The sequence below is a fragment of the Pleurodeles waltl genome, chromosome 9 (assembly GCF_031143425.1).
Source record: "Pleurodeles waltl isolate 20211129_DDA chromosome 9, aPleWal1.hap1.20221129, whole genome shotgun sequence".
NCBI classification, from domain to species: Eukaryota; Metazoa; Chordata; class Amphibia; order Caudata; family Salamandridae; genus Pleurodeles; species Pleurodeles waltl.
Genome location: NC_090448.1, coordinates 1,070,213,306 through 1,070,235,710, shown reverse-complemented (window position 1 = coordinate 1,070,235,710; position 22,405 = coordinate 1,070,213,306). Strand labels below are relative to the sequence as shown.

Below are 22,405 nucleotides of genomic sequence, written 5' to 3'. Positions count from 1 at the left end.
GAAGACAATGACTTTGAAGGAGTTTTATTGTATGGATCTTTGCTCCCAGAATAAAGTTTCTAGTATTCAGGGGGAAACAGGCATGATCCAGAAGCAGAGCACTGCCTGGCAGATGTTTGATGAAGGTTTAAATAGTAAGAAGCCACTGCAGGAAGACATTGAAAGAGAGGTCGATCTGTTAAGTTTTTAAAAAAATTATAAAGTGTGAATTATGGGTATCTAAAGGCATGTGTCACCATAGTCATTTGGATCATAGATCGGAGTCATAGAGACCAGAGGATAAAGAACAGATACTTAAATTGGATCTATAGAACAGTCCCCACCCACATTCACTCACTTGTTTCCTACTTGCAGTTTTAAGGTTATGAGAACATTGTTTCCTTATGCAACTTGAATGTCACGAGCATGATATAGTGATAAGAGAGCCCTGCAGCTTTATGTGAACTGAGGCTACCCACCTTAATTTCATGCAAGCCCTGAGAATGAAAAGATCGAACTTCCTTAAAACCAGGAGGTAACATTTTGCAAAGTCAATGTAAAAACACACATGAAAAGTCCCTGCCTGCATGCTATTCCTAATTAGCATGTCATTAGCTTACAATGGCACAGTAGTGGCAGGGAGATGCCACATGGTATGGGTAACTGTAGGTCAGTGGCGTAATGAAACTTGAGAGCCCCCCTGCAAAGTACATAAAGAGGGCCCCCACGGAACTCACTGAGGAGCTCTCAGGCCAGGACACTCTGCTGAGGGGGCCCCTGGGAGCTCACCCCCCACCTCCTCACTGAGTTGCTGGGGCCTTTGTTACGCAACTGCTGTAGGTGTGGAGTTATTTCCCCGTCCTTACTGTGCTATCCGTAATTGGTTAATTGTGAGTTGAATCAATTATCAAAAAACAGAAAGCATTGTAACATTTTGGTTACAACCAAATTAAAGCAAACTATTAAGTGTGTCCCTGTATTTATGAATGTAGCCACTGCAATGACATATATTTCCATTTATATTAAATAGTCTATGTATACAACATACAACATACAACAAATAATACTCAATTGAATGTAAAGAAATCAGTCAAGAATACTCACTCAAGTGAGGATTGATTGGAGCTGTAAGAAACAAAGTGAGAGAGAGAGTTTGAGTAGAAAGCATCTTAATCAAAGAAAATAGACAAACTTCTAATACTTAATTCAAGTTCTATTTACAAGAGCCTATTGCAGTTGTAAGTACAGAGAAATTCCAAGTATTACAATCAATTAACAAATACAAAGCCACTGAAAAGGCATATAATGTGTATTATGAAACCTTGCATATCTTTTGCAAAACCTGTATTATTATGTGAGTGAAGTGATGTGGATTTAGTGGCTCAAACTCAGAGCTGTGAGACAAGGAAACCAAAATATTATACCAGCTATTTATGTACACTTTGTATTTTGTATAGATCATCATAACTGCACTAGGTTATTTCTTCATGTTTACAGTTCTGGGTTATAGGGAAACAGAACTTGCATAAAATAAAGTCAACTATTAAGGTTAGCTGACTGGACTACATGGGCCATGTTCTCCTATGGAAAATGTCAGCAACTCAGCCACTTCACCCCAAGAGTAAAATGTGACTATGTAGATACCTTATTTAATTTAACTGAGCTTGAGCTATTTTATTTGTCAACACCGGAATGCCATTGCTTCAACCTGAGATTGGACTGAATGAGTTAGTATTTTATTGACCCTAACACATTAATGGACTATCTCATTAGGGGCCTGATTTATAACTTGGTGGGGAGGGCGACGGAGTATACATATCGCCAAGATAATGGCCCGCCTGCCAACATTTTATGTGAGTGAGTGAACCATAGGTTTAATTACGGCAGAAACTACTCCATCTCTGCCATGTTTAAACCCCTCCAATGACCCTGTGGAGTAAGGTGCTTGGAAGGCAGACCTGTAATTCCGCTCGCCTAACTTAGATGGGTGGAATTAGAGGTCAAATTTCATTTCATCTCACCGCCAGGAAAAACCTGCTGGTAAAGGGCTGTAAAAACTGCTAAATGCTATCCTTGTCATGCGAGAGGAGACCCATTGCAAGGGGAGCATTTTATTTTTTTAAATAAAAAAGAAAAGTGCTTGTTTCAGGGCTCTGCCATCTTGACAGATCCCTACACCAAACAGCAAAATACAATGGCAGGAACCGCTGTGATGGTGGATCCTATCAATGCTTGATAAAGACCGACAGCTTGGTGGTCATTGATAAATCTGGTGGGGGACCTTCCACCAGGTCAACAGAGTAATTTATTCCATTGCCCTGGCAGAACAACAGACTGTGTGACAGGACTAAAATCAAGTCCTAAGTCAATAATTCAAGAAGTAAATACTAAGAGCAAGCAATACAAATCATTTCTCAGACAGAGATTTCTGATGCAATACACTCTGAACTATGGCAGAGTAATCACACTTTGAATTGATAGAAATAGAAATGGCTCTTTATTGAAGGCTGTCACCGATGAGGAGGCTGTATGCTAGAGTAATGTTTATGTTTATGTTTATATATACCCTTTAGTTCATTATTATCGTTAGACAAAGCCACCATTCTGTTTTATTATCCGGTAACTTGCTCATTCTGTGGTATTTTGGGGAATGGTCAAAGATATCTCATTTTTTGTATCATGGGTTTGTTAAATTAGTGCACAGTTTGGAGCTGTTAGAAAAAACTCTCCAGTACTTGTTGTTGATTGGAATCAAAGTTACTGTACCCAAACAGGCAAGACAGCTTTCCCTCTTGGGGTGGGGATATGGCTCCATGAAAATAAATGAATTACTTTGCCCATGCAGAAGCTCGCCAACACTGAGGAATGCTCATAAGCGAAAAAGGCAACGGAAGGACAGTCAGAGTGAAGTGCTACATGAAGGCGAAGAGAAACGAATTTTACAGAACATCATAGTCTCATTAGAGACACATATATGAAGCAATAGTTTTTACATTGAGAAAAAAACTAAAACCAAATATGTTAAACGGGGCATCCACGAAGGGTGTTTGAATCCAATATTCGAGTAGGCAGACACTTACTTCTGTCACCCTGCTTGTCTGGTTAAAGCAACTCTGAGCAGGACTGTGTGGCAAACCAAATTAACCAAATTAATTTATATGCGCACGCAGCTCACTTCAAGCTGGGGGTTCTGCACACTGAAACATTTTACTTTACCATTTTTATGGATATATGAATGACACAGTTAATCAAATCCTTTATAACACATCTTCAGAAGTGGTTCTATTGAACTCAGTCTTATAAACAGTTGTTGGGAGTTTCCACCACAGGAACCAAGTCAAGACATTTCTTTCGGTACACCACTAAACTGGAATTCCTCAAGTGGGATCAGAGACTATTTTACAGGGCACAGAGCCCTAAAAGTACTAAATGGCAGCCTGTTTCGAATAGAAACAACCCTGTAATACAAGGTTTCTCTAGTCTGATCTCCTAGCCCATACTATCCGGGACCAGAGCTGGAGGATGTCCTGGTGATCACTGCCTTTATTTATCAATGCTCTTCAGTTACTGGCTTAAGCAACACAAATTAAACCTCTGTCACCAAATGATAAATACCTAACATAGATCTGCCCCTCAGAAAACAACGGTAGGCATAAGGCTCAATCTTTGTTGATTCTGCTAGTTGACTTCTAGAGAGAACTTAATAATGCAAGTTTCAGGGTTTAAATGAATTGCAAGAAGATGCAAGAATTAAAGATCTATGTCATGAGCTAGTGCAATATTCTTTCCCTCAAGTATATGGAGTGAATGCAAAGAATCTGGATTCAGACTCTGGGGACACTGCTTTGGTTTGAAAAAGTAGTAACCCCACTTGGGAGATGGGGTGGTCCTGAGCTGGATTCTTTTTAACCTGAAAGAAATTGTTAAATATGTCATGCTGAAGAGTGGAATAAATCTATTTTGGTTGTGCATACTAATTTTGGACCATTTAATCCATTAACTGCTGATGCTTTTTCTGAGTGCTGAGTCCTTCTTTTAATGTTTGTGACATTTCACACTTCAGCCATCAGAACGTTTTCAACTAAAAGTCAATAGGCCAACATTGTGTCCTGTTTTTTAACACGTCAGAGAATCTAAAGATACCCATGGAACTGGAAAACAGACAAAATCTAAGAATATTTTGTTTTTAGTAAGAATGGGAAAAGTATTGTGCAAGAAAGTATATTTTATTTCTAAAACCACATCAATAAAAAAATTCCTGGAGCCATCATCTTATCGAGATAGAGGAACAGGAAGAATTGAATTAAAAAAAAAAAATGTTTCCATTGTTTTAAACGGTAATGCATTTCCTTAATTTATTTGGTTTCAAACTGCTCACAGTTTCTGGTGGAAATAGGTGTGAAATTATTGGCGAACCCAGGAGGCTATACTCTTATGAAAACTAGACACAATTCCAAATCCAGCAATGGGTTATTTGTGTGGATGATTCATAGTTTACACAAGGAAAATATTCATTTAAATAAAAAAAATATTGGAAACAATAGGAAATAATGGACACAGTTGACAATGTTTTTATCTATAATTGTTTGCCCTGATGGCCAATTTACAAAAGTGATATGCTGATACTTCTATTACTTGCCACAGGGTTATATGGTGTTAGCTGGTTGCCCAAAAACATGCAAATCTCAGAGCCAGCTGTAATGGGTTTTCATTGTGTACCAACTACGCTTTAATTGATATTGTAAGAAACTGGGTTGTTGGTTGACTGAAGTGTGAGCCCTAGTGAAGAAACAACCAAAACCCTTGTCAGAGCAGGACAAAATTGAACTCTAAATTAACCTGTGTTCCACCCCTGGTAGCTTGGCACGAGCATTCAGGCTTAACTTAGAGGCAATGTGTAAAGTATTTGTGCAACACTTGAAACAGTAATACAGTGGCAACATGCCACAAAAGGAGTTAGAAGAATTGTTAGTTTTTAAAAAATAAAGCAAGACAAAAATGTCAAAAATCCAATTAGTAGAACAGGAGATATTGAATTATAACGTTTTTACAGAAATTAGCACCATAAGGCAACAACTGTGGTAATCCTGTTGCAACGGACCAGGGCAAAGTTACAAGTTCAGGCCGACCATGATGGAGTGGGGGCCAGCTAGAGGGACCCAGTTAGGCCAGCTGAACAGAGTACCTTATATCCTGGTCTGTGGAAGATTGTGAGGATTCACGTCAAATATGCGTCAAGCTGTGCGAGGTCCTGTTGCACTGAGGTCAAGATTCCCATCGGCGGACATGCAATGAGAAGTCCAGTGTCAGGGATGCAACGCACAGCCGGGGTGATGCATCAGTTCCAAACAGCTGCAAAGCAGAACTCAGCATTGTAGTTGCGACTGTCGTCAATGAGAGATACAATGGCCTTTGCTGAGGATGCGTGGCTCAGGGGCAGTTCAGAAGGCGATTCAGCCTTCAACAGTGATGCAAGTCGTTGCAATGGGTCCAAGCCACGCAGCAGTGGCAATCAGTCAATTCTGCTCTGGTTGTGCTGAACAGAGTACCTTAAATCCTGGTCGGTGGAACTTTGAAAGAATGTGCGTCGAAGATGCGTTACACAGTGCGAGGTCCTGTTGCATCAATGTCGAGGATCCTGTCGACAGGCCTTGCAATGCGAAGTCCAGTGTCAGGGATGTGACACACAGTTTGGGCGTTGATTCTGAAGACCTGCAAGGCAGCAACGTGGAGTCCAGCATCATCGTTGAGTGTTGGAAAATGGGTTATTGGTAAGGGCAGGTAAGTACCTACACTTAGCAGTAGGCCACTAACCTCCACTTAGGTCCAGTTAGGTCTCAGTAAATTAAACCTAGCTCAACCCTTGGTAGCTTGGCAACGAGCGACAAGGCTTAACTTAGGAGACAAAGCATAAAGCATTCAAATATCACAAAACAGTAATTAAATAAAACACAGGAAATGGTTTATAAAAATAGATCATATTTTTATCTTCAAAATGAGACCAAAACAAATAAAATCGGATAAAGTGAACCGGAGATATGAATCTTTAAAGAATTAATGCTTTCTAGCGCATAGAAGCAACTAGCGCTCAAATGGTTAAAAAACAGTCACACTTGAAAGGAACAAAGTCCAGGGTTCAGGCCACCCACGAGGTAACACTGTCACACTTACTTTCAGAAGTGTTTTATTCAGGAAAGTGGTCCACAGCACCAGCCAAGGGTTCAGAGGCTCTGTTGTGCAGCTTGGGGTCTGGGACTACAACTCCCTCTTCAACTTATGAAGTTGCTCCAAACGTCTCTAAACTTCTGGATCTTCTTCCAGAGGTCCTTTTGTGTCCTTGAAGTGTCCACAACTTGATCGAAGGTTCCAGAAGCTCTGAGTTGGTCCTTGGGAGTTGGGACTACAATTCTCAGAATGCACCTAGTCAGTCAGCTGGGCTTTGCTAACAGGACATGATGCAGGGGACTCTGGGCAGCTCCTTTGTACCTGTAGCAAACATGGAGTCCCTTCTTGAAGCAGTAGAAGACAGGCAAAGTCCTTTTAGTGGTGCAGCCCAAGTGTGCAGCTGGTGCAGTCCTCCAGAGTGCAGTGTCCAGGTGCAGATCAGGGGTCCAGCAGCGCAGTCCGTCCTCTCCTGTAGTTCTTCCTTGTTGGAATCTGATAGGGATCTGAGTTGTGGGTGCAGGTCTGCCAGTTTTATCCCTGCTCTTGGGTGAAAAACAGGGGGTCCTGGTTCTCTAATCAGGTGCAGGGTCCTTCCCCCTGTGATGACCACTTCCTGGGAAGTGTGGCAAAAATCAATCCCAGGGAGCAACATTCCTCAAAAATCGATCATGGCTGAAAGGGATTTTTGGAGGTTACATCTGGCTGAGCCCACCCACTGGTGTGGCTAAAAATCCTAAACACACCCCTCTCCTGCCCTCTCCTAATCTAATCGAGGGTGCACCTAATTGTCTGGGTTTGCAGGATGTGAGGGTGTTGCTGGGTTGCTCCAAATGTCCTTCCCTGCCTTTGAAGACCAGTTTGGCAGCCCTCCCCCTTCCTGCTTCACCATCTGCTGAGGGGCGATCTCCTCCGCCAGGCACATCACTTTGTGTGGAGCCAGGCCACTTCACACCTCATCAAGGCAGCCTGGCCAGGCTGTCAGAGGCTGGCCAATCAGAGCACAGCAGCAAAAACAATGCAGGGCTGAAGTTGGCAACTTTTCAGGTAAAGTTTAAAACTCTTTACCTGAACAAGTTCTATTAAATCCCACAACTGGAAGTTGTGGGATTTATTATAACAATTAATTTGATACCACACTTCTGGTATCTGTTACTTAAGGGGACTTTAAAAATTAAAATAAAGTCTCCCCATTCTAGCCTAAGGAGGCCATTCACTACAATGAGGGAAAAACAAATTTGGCTGTTTTACCTCACCAGGGCTTATAAAACTATTTTTATAAGGTCCCTGCTTATAGTTACATGGCACCCAGCCCTAGGGGCACATAGGGCACACCTTAGGGGTGACTTTTATGTAAAAATAAGGTAGTTCAAGACTTTGGAACTACTTTTAATTCCAAAGTCGAATTTGCAGGTAACTTTAATTTAAAAGCAGCCAGCAATGCAGGCCTGCCTTTAAAATGACACTGGGCTCCTCAGCAGTGCACCTATGGGGGTACTACCTATGCTGGGGTCCCTAAACCTCCATGCCCTACCATATACTAGGGACGTATAGGTTTAGCCAATTATAATTAGCCTCATTTTCATACTGATGATGATAATGATTTTACACAGAGCACAGGCCCTGGGACTGGTTAGCATTACCCAGGGCACCATCAGAGTCAGGAAAACACCAGCAAAAAGTGGAAAATGGGGCAAACATTTAGGGGGCCTCTGCAATTAGCCCTGTTCTTTCACATTGAGGCTGCTGTCAACGAGACATACGAGGGACTGCACTAAGAATATGTCATGCAGTGGCGATCCAGGAGGTGAAGCAGGCTGCAGCAATGTCTATGCAACTGGTCCAAACCATGCAGCAGCAGCAATGCATCAGTTCTGCTCTTGTTGTGCCACACAGCAGAGTAGACTCATCAATTCCGCTAGATCTACAGGCTGGCAGAGCACCTTAAGCCCACTTCCAAGAGTCCAGGACTAGGGAGGCACCACTTGGCAGGGTAGACTCACAGATGGCAGAGTCCGGGTGTAGATGCAAGAAGGCTGGAGGTCTGTTATGTTTCTGAGGCTTCAGATCAGGAGGGCATCCAACTGCCCCTTGGAGTCAATCTGTGTTCTGGGTTAAAGCAATGCAGGTCCAGTACTTCTCACCCAGGCAAGAGAGCAGCAGGCAGCAGGTCAGCACAGAAAAGCAGGTGTCCAGCAGAGTACAGTCCAGCAGAATGGCAGTCCATCAGCAGCACAGCAGTCCTTCTCCCTGGCAGAGTATCCACAGGTCCAGAAGTGTACTGAAGTGGTAGTGTCTGAGGTCCATCTTTTATACCTTAGTGTCTTGGTTCTGGAAGGTGGGAGAAGCTTCTAAACAATGTCTTTGAAGTGCAGGGAATACCCTGTCTCCCCTACCCTGGCTCGAAGCTGGCTAAAGGGACAATCCAGGGTTGTTAGGCCCTATTTGTAGAGGCAGGAAACAGTCTATTCAAGTATAAGTAAGGCTATGTCCAGCCTCTCCCTCCCATCCTGCCAGGGAGGGCCCCTCCCCCCTCCCATCACACCCAAGCTCCCCAGTGTGTGTGACTGTGTAGGAGGAATACACAAATCCCAATTGTTAATTACATCCAGTCATGTGAGCAAAGACAGGCTGCAGGCTTTAATAGCTAAGGCATGAAAGTACCAACTTTCTAAAAGTGGCATTTTCAGAATTAAAATTTTAAATCTTATTTCACCATAAGTTAGGATTTTAAATTGTGATTCCAGAGACACCAAACATGAAGTTGTCATCTCTTCCTGTGCGGCAATTACAATTATAAAATGTAATGTCATTTTTACACTACCAGGACATGTAAAACTTAAAAATACATGTCCTACTTTTAAAATACATTGCACCTTGTCCTTGGGACTGTCCAGGGCCTGTCCTAGGAGTGACTTATATGTATTAAAAAAGAAGGCATGGGCCAGGCAAATAGTCTATTTTACCAGATCCAGATGGCAGTTTAACGCAGGCTCTGCAATTGCAAGCCTGAGAATTGTTTAAAGGGCTACTTAAGTGAGCAACACAACCAGTGCTGCAGGCCCACTAATAGCGTCTAATGTACAGGCATGTGGCACAGGTAGTGTGATACTTTGCTGGGGAATAATAAGTAAATTAAACATGCTAATTAGGACTATGCCAATATTACCATGTTTGGAGAAGAAACGAAGAAACATAAGCACGTTAGCACTGGTTAGAAGTGGTCAAGTGTGCAGAGTCCTAATACCATCAAAAATAAGGTCAGAAAAGATCGAGGAGGAAGGCAACATGTTGGGAAGAAGATCACCCCAAAGCTGATAAGTCTAAAACATATGATACAAAATCAAATTAATAAAGCATGGTCATGAAATAAGTCTACACATTTTTAAATGTGCCCACAATACTTAGGAGTTTAGGAATAGTGGTGATTTGTACATCTCTGAAATGGTAGTTACTTCCATTATGTGATTCAGGGGCCATTTTGCAAAACATGCCCTTTCTTGCAAAGATAATAAGAAATGTTCTAATATTTTTCATTTCTGCACTTCTCCTAATAATAGTGGTACCCCACTTCTGTTGGAGGACCTATCGACTGCAGCATGAAAGTCCTAACACACAATATGGAGACATCAAATGTTCACCATCACAATTTACCCATTTTGGCAATGTGGGTAGAAGCTGTATTTGGGTCTGGGTTCAGCCACCACCACCCAGAGAAACTTACTAAACCCTGAAAACTATACACTCAGGGTTGTCAAAACTCAAACCTTAGCTAACCTCATAAATCTTCCTCACATTTCTGTGAGAAAATGTTAATGAATTGGTTACCACACTTCTCACAATAAAAATGGTAACCCATCTGAGAGGCTGGGTATGGTGCCACCGACAGGAACATCAATTTTTTTCTAATAAATAGAACAATTTGGGCTATGTGGGTTGGAACAGCATTTGGGCTAGGGGGTTTAAGCCACCCATTAAAAACTACTAACCTCACACATTTTTGCAGACCTGCAACCGTCAGGAGTTGAGAGTGGTGTGCCTTGCATGGATCCCACTATGTTTTCTTACCCAGATTGCCCTGCACACTTAAACGTTGGCTAAGATAATCCATTTTCCTGTACTTCTCAGAGGAAACATTGAGGAGAGTATAGGGAGCTGCAAAATACCTACCATCCAGCATTCGCATATCTTTTGAGGAATACAGTACACAACTTGTGTGTCTGGGCCCAGTCTCCACAACAGGACTAAAACAGAAACGTGTAGACATCACATTTTTGCTGTCAAATTAACACATTTTTGGGATGGTGCTACTCAGTTTAATAACCTTAGAAGAATAAGACGATACTTGGCTTTGCTGGAATTCTAAATCATGTCCACCTCACAACTCTAGAGATCGGCAATTAGTTCACATTCATGCATAAATGTGAGCAATATTACAGTTCAACAAAAATCATTTTCTTGCAATCCCATGAGGTTTCTATGACTGATCAAACTTGTGCCAAAAAATAAATGGGAAAGTCCTAAGTAAAACTTGTTTCTTAAAATATTTCATGAAGAAGTAGTTTCACTGTCAAAAACAGCTTGGTCATTTTATTTTAAACTTGTATGTAAAAAGCAAAGTATGAATTTAAGAGCTGACAAAGTACTGTGCAAGATTCATCTCTTTTTCAGAATTCACACAAATTGCTTTTGATGCACCCTAGAATACTGCAGTCTGCATTTTGCTTCTTTCAGGGATTCTCAGGCTACTGGTAAATTTGAGATTGTGTGCCCAACCACAGTTTGTCACCAAACTATGACAGGTTCTTAATTGGTAAGCGCTCCATGTATTTGGACACCTTTATTATTATGATATTCCTCTCATATTCACCATCCCATGGGCCCGGTGGAGTCATTTTTTTAATTAAATCCTTTTATTGACAGTACAATAAACAAAAAACAATATAAAGCTTAATTGAGCTCTGACATTTGATTTTATGTGCATTTCAATACCCAACTTTCATTGCAATATTTCATCTCCATTACTCAATTGAATCAGCACTGGTGAGGTATACAGTTGGACATGGTCGCTCCTCCACCAGGCCAGTGGAGCCAATGTCATTACAATTGTTTCCCTGTATACATTCCATTTCCCCCAGATTTTCTTCCATTTCTGAGGGGAGCCCAACCCTCATAAACCACCCTCTCAGCCAACGACATTCCTGACATTCCTGAGGTCCACCATATCTGTTCCATGACAGGTCTGTTGCGCTCCAAAGGTTCCAGAGACACTATTTCACAGAAGCAGTCGTAGCACACTCATTTACTTCATTTATATAGGCCACTACTGCTGCCCAAAAACCTTGTAGTGCTGGGCAGTCCCAGATAATGTGATAAAATGCAATAACATGCCCACATCCACATAACCAGGGTTATGTGGGCGTATTAGGACTGTCACAGTATTTTTAGTTGGACTAAGCAGAAACCCGCCTGCATGTCCACTTCCCTTGGGGATGCCAAAGTCTATGTCTATTCATCTTTTTCCACCTCTTCTAGATCTTGAGCCCACTGCTCACTCAGATGTTGTAAGGTATCTGGTAAGGTATTCATTAATTAATTTGTATGTCAGGGATGTGACTTTCTGTGACATATGTGACATGTATTCATCCAACAACCGGTCCTCTAGAGGTGAAGACTAAGGGAGCTCTGTTCCCTTCAGCAATAATGCTTTGAGCGTGTGTCGTATTTGAAGATAGCGATAAATCTCAGTGGGGGCTAATTGATAGACACGCTGTAGATCTACTAATGAGTGAACATACCCTGAGCCCAGAGATCTCTGACTCTGAAAAGGACAATTATGTCCCATTTATCAAACCCTGACTGCACTCCCAGGGTACTCAACTGAGCCCTGTCCCATAACGGAGGAGCGTCTGTGAGTTTATCTCTCCAGCCTAGGGTCCTTGTGGCTGTGTGCTGAGAATAATCATGGTTGCCAATGGGCCTTAAACGGCTGTGTTTCTCATCGCGCCATAGAGTGCCTGAGGTATCCCCACAACCTCAACATCAGCCTCTCCATCTGTATTGCAGGTTTGTCGGGGGAAAAGAAGACCTAGCTGTTGATGACAGTGATTTGTACCATCCAGCAGTATTTCTGAATATCAGGCAGGTCTACCACACCATTGAACCACCCCCTGTTGAGTTGTCGTAGTGCAAATCTCACCAGGCTCCCCTCCCACAGCAGTGTTATATTTCCCAGTCAATGGCATTGAAGTATGACTCCTGTATGGGCTAAGGCGTGTTTTGTAGGGCAAAGACCCCCAGTGTTAAACGTGTTGCCTCAGCCTGTCTGGTGGCTGTGAGTGTTTCTTACTGAAGAACAAGTCGGGGTTGGTAGTAATGTACATACACAGGTAGCAAAACCTATTTATTGCTATGGTAACCTCACCTTTATGGGGTAGTCACAGCACCCTGCCCTTTAGGAGATAAATTCGAGACTTATTTCCCAATTTATAGCATAATTGGAATAGTGCCAAAGTTAGTTATGATCTGCATCAACCTATCTAGTGTATTAACAGCATCTGTTACATAGAGCAGAATGTCATCAGCCTATAATAAGATTGTGTCGTCCCAGTGATCATTCCACTGCAGCCCACGTACAAAAGGGTCATGTTGGACCCTGGCCACCAGGGGCTCCATTATTAGGGCAAAAGTCAATGTTGACAAGGGACAGCCCTAGTGGGCGTCTTGCTGTAGTTCAAACACACAGGATTATCCCCATTTGCTTTCACCTGTGAATAGTTTTAGCCAGTTGATGAAGCATGGGCCTAAAGCCAGCCTGGCTAAGACCTCAAACACGTAGGCCCATTCTATTGTGTCAAATGCCATTCTGGCATCTAAAGAAAGCATTACACAACACACAATGAAGGTGTCTGAGATTCAGAGTGGTGTCTCGGCCAGGCATAAATCTCGGATGGTCTGGATGAATTAAGGTTCTAATAACCTTGAATAGATGAGAGGTTAACACCTTGGCCAGGATTTTGACGATTGGTATTGGTTGCTATGAGGGACTATCCTCAGGTGGTATCCCTTCATTATGGATAACTACAGTGGTTGCCAGTTCCCTGGTCTTCCAAAGCACCCCTTGTTTCAGACTCTCCTTAAACATATACAGCAAGTATGGTGGGCCATGAGCTTATACAGTTCAATTGGCACTTAATTTGGGCCGATGGCTTTACGTACGCTGAGATTGTATATTGCTTGTACTATTTTAACTTAAGTAAGCTCTTCCTCAAGGAGGGCTCAATTAGATTGCTCAAGCATTGGGAGGTGAATGTCAGTCAGGAGCTCCCTGGAGTCCTCCTGCCGGAGCGATATCAGCCAGGGTGATTAGGAGCATGTAGCAGGTTGTAAAACGATCAGCTATACTTCACCTATCCCTCATCAATGTGTCTTAGTCCATTTGTACCTCCAACACCCAACAGCCAGCCTATTCCCACCTACCTAGCCAGGCCAAGAGTTTGCCCGCCTTGTTGTCCACTTTGTAAAGGTGATGTTGCGTAGCTCTATGACTCGCCATGGCCATATCAGTGGCCTCATTGTTGTCTTCCTTCAGCTTTAACTGTATAGTATGGTGGGTGTCAGTGGTATGCCCTTCTCTAATTCCAAAATCTCACCTTCAAGAGTTTCTACTTTGGCCCTTTTATGGCCAAGGATCAAGGAGAGGGTCTGCCTTTGTTGGCTGTTTTGTATGCCTCCTATAGGGTCTGTGGTAGGGCAAAAAGACCTTGTTCACAGTGAAGTAATGTTTTGTGGCCTCTATGATGTCCTCTCTAATACGTGGCACCTTGAAGTACCAGGGACTGATTGATATGTAACGGTGCTCAGGGTCCTTGTGAAGACCGAAGGCCACCCAGATTGGGGAATGGTCTATAATACCTCTGGCTAGGTGTTGGACATTCAAAGAGTGATGAAGCTGATGCGTATGTTCGGAAAAGTGATCAATGCCTGAGAGACTCCCTGCACCCCAAAGTGGAAATTATTAATGTTGGAGCCTGGGATTGTGAGCACACCAGAGATCAGCTAGACCAAGGGCTGAAAGGAAGTTGTGTAGGGGGCTGTGGAATGTTCCCGCTGGTCTAAGAGGCCAGCGGTCACTTTCCTCACACCAGCACCAAATTGAAGTCCCCCTATCAACAACTTGCCTTCCAGTAATTGTAGCAGGAGGGCACTCAGATCGGGCAGCACAGTCATGGAGGCATGGTGGAACACAGACTGAGCAAATATTGACTGTTACTCCCTCCCAACTTCCCATAAGAACTGCATATCTCCTGTGTGTATCTGACCAAGTCCATTGAAGGGCAAGCAGGAACAATTTATTTATGAGAATCCCAACTCCTCTAAATCCTGTAGTGTACTGCCATAGTGTATCCCCATCTATTTAGTGCAAGATATGTGGTGCCCTTCATATGTGTCTCCTGGAGGGGGACAACATTAGGAACTCAGTGTTTGATGTATTGCATCACAACCCCTCTTTTGATTTTATCTCCTACGTCGTTAACGTACCAGAACAGAATTTTCATCTTTGATCCGTTAATGGAGTCACACACTTATAGGCTTGAGCTAGAGGCTTCTCTGGCCCATCAATTTACCCCTCCACTTCGGAGGTCATGGAAAAGTGTAGGAATGGGCATATACAAGTAGTGTCAGTGCTAGTGCTGTGTATAATAACTTAACTGTCCAAAACACACAACAAAAAGTAACAAAACCCCAGAATCACACGTCCCTGCCTCCCCGCATAACAGACTTACAACTGTCCCCCCCGAACAATGCAGACTGCCTGTGGCCCAAAACTAACACTGAAACTGGAGGTGACAGCGACGACCACCATTGATAACAATAACAGTCCTCCAGCCCCCATTCACATAACTCACGTGTTACCAAGAATCATCTGTTGTCATGTATAAACGAAATGCCCAGGGCACCATTTATAATCTGGCCCTCCACCTTGGTGTTCTGCATCAGGGTGGGATCAGAGCATCGACCGGACTCATCTTACTCCGTCAAACCAGTATCTGCATGTTTATTGTTGCATCACCTCTTTCTCATTCTTTTTTTGAGGCGAACACCACCAATGCTTCACATCCCCCACGTCGCCTTTTTAATCTGAGATACCAGGGTCGGGTCATCACTTGTAGGGCCAGTTTCCTGGCCTCGATCCTCTTCCCAGACTCCATCTGTCAAGCCATTCCCATGCGGTCTCTGGAGACATGAAATGTCAAGTCTTCCCCTCTGCAACTACCCGTATTTATTCCGGGAACATCATGGAGTATTTCAAGCCCTGATCCCTTAGGGCCTGTTTCACTTCTGCAAATCTAGGGTGCATTCACGTACACATGGCATGAAGTGTGGGGAAAAGCTGCTAGTTGCCTTTTCATATTTGACTGGAGGGGCACTTGGAGCTGTTTGAAGAATTACATTGTGATCCCTAAAATTTTGAATGTGGGCGATTATTGTGCAGGGTGGTGTACCTGGTTTAGGCATGGTACCCGGGATTCTGTGTGCCCTCTAAACTGAAAAGTACTTAGAGAGTCCTCAGTGCTGCAGGAGTTTAACGGTTAGATCTTCAATTGAAATCTTTAAACTTTGCTCCCAAAGTCACAGTGGTAATGCGCAGTTCCATGACTTGTTTCTTCAGGGTTGTGGTTTGAGTCTTGAGGGTCATAAGGGAGGCTTCTGCTTCCTTCAGTTGGTTATTCAAGTTGCATAGGTCCACCTGAACCAGTGTGACCACCATGGAAACCATGTCAATTTTTGTCTCCAGAGATCCCCGGACTCCCTGTATCACAGCCATAGAGTCATTGAGTGCAAGGGTCTGTTTTTGGATGAGGGCTGTGCCAGAGGGCTTGGTGCAGGCTCCATCGTGGCCCCAATAGGCCTTTCTTGGGGATATGCAAATTTATCTAGTTTGGTTTTGTGAGCCATTTGGGCGCCTTGGACCCCGGTCATCTTATTCTCGGAGCAGAATTTATGTTGTTGGGAAGTGGCTAGCAGAAGTACTCACTGGTGCCAGCCAAGGAGTATTCTGTGAACAGACTCCTGCCTATCGGGTTTCCTACTGTGTGCTTCTTAAATACCTGGGGTCTGTGGCTATGTGCGATGGGGCGTTTGTAGGAAGGTGGCTTTCTTCTACCATGGTACCCACATTTTTGGCCTGTTTGTCAGTGTTTGTCAGTGTGTTTTTACTCTCTCACTGGGTTCCTGCTAGTCAGGGCCCCAGTGCTCATAGTTGTGGCCTATATGTCAGTGTGTTTTACTGTGTTGTCAGTATGCTTGACTGTGCTTATACTCTCTCTGTTTACCAACTTTGTCACTATAGTCTAGTGACTCCATATTCTAATTCAGATTGGCATACTTGACCCCCTTATGTGTCCCTAGTATATCGTACCTAGGTACCCAGGGCACTGGGGTTCCAGGAGAACCTTATTGGCTGCAGCAATTCTTTTGCCACCCATAAGGAGCTCATACAAACACTCCTTCAGGACTGCCCCTGCAGCCTGAGTGAAATAGTGCACACATTATATCACAGCCATTTTCACTTCACCAGGTAACATATAAGTCACCTATGTGTCTAACCTTCAGTTACTGAAGGCTAGGTGCAAAGTTACTGTGTGTGAGGGCACCCTTGCACTAGCAACGGTGCCCTTACATTGTCCAGAACCAATTTCCCAGACTTCGTGAGAGCAGTGACACTATTTCAAGCGTGCTCAATCCCAGGAAGGCAGAACAATGCATTTCCTTTAGGAGAGGGGTGTTACACCCTCTCCCATTGGAAATAGGTGTTACAGGCATGGAAGGGGTATACTCCCAGAGCCTCTGGAAATGCTTTGAAGGGCACAAACAGTGTCCTCCTTGCAAACTCCAGTCTACATCAGTTCAGGAACACCCAATCCCTGCTCTGGCATGAAACTGGACAAAGGAAAGGGGAATGACCACTCCCCTGTCCATCACCGCCCCAATAGTGGTGCACAGAGCTCCTCCAGAGTGTCCCTGGCGTTAGCCATCTTGGATTCAAAGGTGTGGGGACCCTCTCGGAGCATCTGAGTGGCCAGTGCCAGTAGGTGATTTCAGAGACCCCTCATGATAGGTGCTTACCTGGTTAGGTAGCCAATCCCCCTATCAGGGTTATTTAGGGTCTCTCCTATGGGCGTTTCCTCAGATTTGGTTTGCAAGGCTCCACCAGGAGTACTCTGCATCCTCTGCTTCAGCTTCTGAACCATCGGATCAACCGCAAACTGCTCTAGGACTGCTTTAACTGCAACAAAGTATCGAGGAAGGCTACTGTGACCCTGCAACTTCAGCTCCAGGCAGCAACTGCAACAGTTTCCAGGTTGTGCAAGCTTTGAGGAATGCATGTCTTTATTCTGCATCAGAAGGACCGAAGGAATCTCCTGTGGAGTGACAGAGTCACTTCCCTGCTTCAGCAGGCACCTCTCTGCAATGACAACCGGTACTCCCGGACTCCTCTCCTGTCGACTAGCATGATCCCTGGAACACAGGTGGTGGACTGAAGTGATCCTCACTGTCCAAAGGTCCAGCTGTCCAAATTTGGTGGAAGTAAGGGCTTGCCTCCCCATGCCAGACAGTACCTCTCTGAACTGTGTCTTCTGCAGCTCCTTGGGCTACTGTGCACTTCTTCCAAAAGTCCTTCATGCACAGCATAGCCCAGGTCCCCAGCACTCTATCCTGCGACGCTAAGCTCCCTGAGTTGCTTTCCGGCACCATGGGATCCCTTTGTGTAGTGCTACGATGATCGCATTGTGAAACTCCTTTTTTCCTGTGGTCTGGGACTCCTGCGGGTGCTTCCTGGTCTTCTGAGGGCTCTATAAAGTGCTGAGAGCTCTCTCTGTCTCCTCAGTCTGAGTTGAGGCACCCAGGGCCCTCCTGGGCCCAGGTAGCACTTTTTCCCATCAACTGCGACATTTGCGTGAGCCAAGGCTTGTTGGCGGAATCCAATGACGAAAACCAGCCTGCATCCAACAACTCGACGTGGGACATCTCTTACACCAAGCAAGAACCCGGAGCTGCCCTCTTTGGTGCATTTCTGTACTTTCCTTCTAACCGGAGAATCCACTTTTGCACCTTCATCTGGGTTAGGCAGGGGCTCCTGTTCTTCCTGGACTCTTCATCGACTTCTGGACTTGGTCTCCTCTCTCCAAAGGTCTTCAGGTCCAGGAATCCATCAATAGTTTCTGCCAGTCTTGCTTAGTTTTTGCATAATCCTTCACCATGACTTCTAGTGTGTTCTGAAGAAACTTGCTGTACTTTACTCCCGCTTTCCTGGGCTCTGGGGTGTGGTAATTTACTTACCTTTGGTAGTTTCCTACACTCCCAGTGCCCCTCTACACACTACATTTGCCTAGAGGGGAAACCGACATTCGCATTCCACTATTTTAGTAAATGGTATGTGTTGCCCCTAGGCCCATTGCAATCCATTGTGTTTTTCACTGTTTGCACTATTTTCTGACTGTGTACTTACCTGATTTTGGTTACTAATTTATATATTGTGTATAATACTTACCTCCAGTAGGAGTATTGCCTCTAAGATATTTTTGGCCTTGTGTCACTAAGATAAAGTACCTTTATTGTTGGTAACACTGAGTATTGTCTTTCTTGAGTATCAGTACTGTGTGACTATAGAGGTATTGCAAGAGCTTTGCATTTCTCCTAGTTCAGCCTTGGTTGCTCTGCTACAGCTACCCCAAGACAGCCAAGCTGTGAGACACTGTCTACATTTCACTAAGGTGGATCACTGGACCTGGTATAAGGTTTAATTACCTCTGGTACCCACTACAAACCAGGCAGCTTCTCACAGCGTTCTGTGAGGAAGGCCAGAGGATTTGATGGTGCTAAGTCTGTTAGGATCTGCAGGTCCCCGCTCTCCAATCTGGATGTAGTAGATTATAATGCTGGTGTAAAGGAGGGGGGAAAATGAACACTAGGTGATGAGCAGTTGCAAGTCTTTTAGGTCATCACTTAGAAAGGCCAGTGGGGCTACAACCATTCGGACCACTCAATAAATCAGGTCTTCTCTGCTGTTGAGTTCCCAATGATGCCAGGGAATGATACCCCATGTGCAGCACTGGCCCAGCCCCTAGTAGGAGACAGTTTTCCCCCAGCTGATTAGTCCGAAGCTGGTTACCGATTCTGTAGTTTTTTGTCCTTTGGCTCTTTTAGTCCACTTGTGTCCCTACAAACTGTCAGGCGCCCCACATTTCCCAGGTGCACTCCAGCCCCACCCTGTGTGCTAAGTGGAAAGCTGAGGATGTGGTAGGCCATAGGGAGGGTATGGAGGAAAATCATTTGTGATGTTTTGTATTTGGACGCTCTTTGGCTGATGTGATCTGTTACTGTAGCCTCAGTGCTCCAGGGCTGCTCTGCCATGATTTGAGTTGCTGGTGGATGCATTGAGCATACTCTGCGCTCACATGGAGGATTGCAATTTACATGCTGACTACTCAGGGTGCAGGCTGCCACTCTCCGCTCTGAGATCAAGTGCCCCGCAGCCCTGGATTCTGTGTGGGCCACTATTATCCGGGCCAATGTTGGAGTCCAGAGGTGGTTCTTCCTTGGGGCCCTTCAGTGTATGTCTCCGCTGGGTGGGTTTTCAAGAGTGACCCCTGGCCAAGTGCGGCTCTCACTGGCGCCACCTCGGAATGCAAAACCACTGCTTCACAAACCGCTTCAGGCCTCTTCATCTCGCAGCAGCGAGGTTGCATTGCTAGACAGAGAAAATGGCTCTGTGGTATCCCCACAGCCTCAGGTCTCACAGGGCATAACAGGGGGCCTTGGAAGACAGATTAGGGTATGGATATTAAGAAGTAAATCCCATGGAGGACGGGAATTGCTCTAGTAAGTGGCCATCTCAGGTAGGCAGCATTGGAGTCTTTAACTTCACAGTGTTAGGCTCTGACCTGCCCTGACAGTGCTTGTGAGTGTAGTTTCTCTAAGTGTGATTGGTCCTGTCATCACCTACTAACTGATGGTATATCCTCTGTGCTTGAATGATCTCTGTCACCATCTGATTTGGGTCTATTTATCCTATGGTGGAATATTCATATACAAATATCGAGGCTGATTGACTGAATGTTAGCATAGGAAGGTCCATGTAAGTTGCAGTGTTATCAGGACCCAATTTTTTACAGGTGTGTTCCCAAAGATTGAGGTTTGAAACAATGCTAGCCAATCATATATGAAACCTTCTGTTTACTTCCTCTAAAATTCTTGCTATGAAAGTCATCTCTTGCCGGAGGCTCTCACTGAAATGGCCCTGTTCCATCACAATACCAAGATGTTCTTAAAGATAACTGCTGACCATCTCCTTGTAGATTCTATTAGACAGGAGAATACACTGTAGCATAACAACTCTGGGTTGGGTCTTGCTGGCTGGTTTTTACTCACATATGTTGCTTTGAGGACTTTGATGTAGGTCTAGAGGATTAGGATATGACCCACAACTGTGGATGTTGGAATTAAGGTTAGAATTAACTGGGCGATCACTGCATATGTAAAACACCAGAACAAACACCTTTTATGAGAGGTATTCTGTGCCATAACAAGTTGCCTACTTTGAGGCGACCTTGGAGGTGAAGCTGACATCTGTCATAATATGCTCCCTTGCTTTTTTAGGTGCTTTATTAGGGAAATCAGATTGGCTGTACTAATTGGAAAACTGCTCATCAATGTGCAATGAATTACATCTAATTGTCTTAAAGACATATTTGGAGAAACTGGGTTGTTATTTGAGGGGGTGAAACCCTACTCCAGCAACAAACAAAATTGTTGTCAGAGTGAACCACAAAAAGTCACTAAATTAACCTGTGCTTAACCCTCCCATAGCTTGGCACCAAAGCAGTCAGGCTTAACTTGGAGGCACTATGAAGAGTATTTATGCAGCACACAAACAGTATAAAGTAAAAACACAACACAATAAAAATTTCTAACCCAACGTAGAAAGATAGAGCAAAATTCAATCAATAAAATGACACCAAAATGGCAAACATCCAACCAGAACTGGAGATATTCATTTACAATTTGAGATTTGAGTGAAAATAGTGCTTAAAAGCACAACCTGTCACTTGTGATCTTTTGGCTGAGCTTGACTGGTGGAAAGTCACAAGTTCACAATGGAGCACAGGCTAGATATAGGGACAGGTTAGTCCCACTGAAAAAGGTACCATCTCAAAATCTGGCATGAACCGTCAAGTCTTCAGTGGAGGAGGCTGTGAGGAGCAAAGAGAGCATCACAGATGGTTGTCATTGTCGCTGTAGCATGACGAGCCAGCTGGGCATTGAGGACAGAAGTTGCTGTAGCAAGAAGATCCTGTCAGACATTGCGGACAGCCCTTGCAGGAGCTTCACGTTGGGGGTCACCAATGGCTCTTGATGCTGCAGCATGCAGATCTCCTGTTGCCGGTTGTCGTTGGTGGTCTCTGTACCACAAAGAGTAAGGTTCAGTGGAGCTTTCCATTGGCAGTCAGTGCTGGAAGCAAGAACAGAGAGCGAATTGACCTGTTGGTGATCATGAAGAGGCCAAAACTTCAGGATTTGTCCTTTTCTTCACTTGAGGAGCTCTACTGATGCCAGCCAAGGGCACAGAACCTGGGGGGGGCAACTTTGGAGCTCAGGAACTCACTCCAGCAGAGGCCAGCAGGGCTCAGGCAGGTCCAGTTGCAGGTCTAGGCAGGTCCACTTCAGCAGGTCAGCTAGGCAGTTGCAGAGATGCCTCTGGAGCTTGTTGTCCCACTGTAGCTCAGACAGGAGGTCAGCCAACTGACCCTTGGAGTTACTCAGGGAGCTTGGGATGAAGAGGGCAGGTCCAGTCGTCTTTCTTAGACAACAGGGCACACCTTAAACATCAGGATTGTCCTCTGGCAGCAGGGCAGCCCTTCTTCTATAGTATCCACAGGTCCACGTGCACAGAAGATTTGATCAGAGGGTCCAATATTTACAATTAGATCCAACTTTTAAGAAGGAGAAACTTCTAGATTTTCCCCTACATCTGATTCTTTAATTTCCTTCCCCTGCACAGGCTTCAAGGGGTGACAATACACTAGGGTGAACATCTTTGTGAGGGTGCTGAGGGAGCCCCTTTGAACATCTTCGCCCCTCCCATCCTGACAGGTTGGCCCTACCAGCCAGCACCAAGCCCTTCTTTGTGATACTGTCATTGGAGGGCAGCACAATGAGTGCTGCATGCCCATTAGTTTTATTTTATTTACAAGTCATG

The 22,405-nt window shown here is 44.4% G+C and overlaps 1 protein-coding gene across 4 annotated transcripts in view; it reads right to left on the bottom strand.

Moving 5' to 3' along the window:
- Window positions 1-22,405, bottom strand: part of MDGA2 (MAM domain containing glycosylphosphatidylinositol anchor 2) — a 1,412,234-nt gene that overhangs the window by 119,330 nt on the left and 1,270,499 nt on the right. For all 4 annotated transcript variants that reach the window (XM_069208709.1, XM_069208707.1, XM_069208708.1 and 1 more), the window contains exon 12: window positions 1,084-1,104. In XM_069208709.1, coding sequence (XP_069064810.1) covers window positions 1,084-1,104 — 21 coding nt within the window. The remainder of the gene's footprint in view (window positions 1-1,083; window positions 1,105-22,405) is intronic.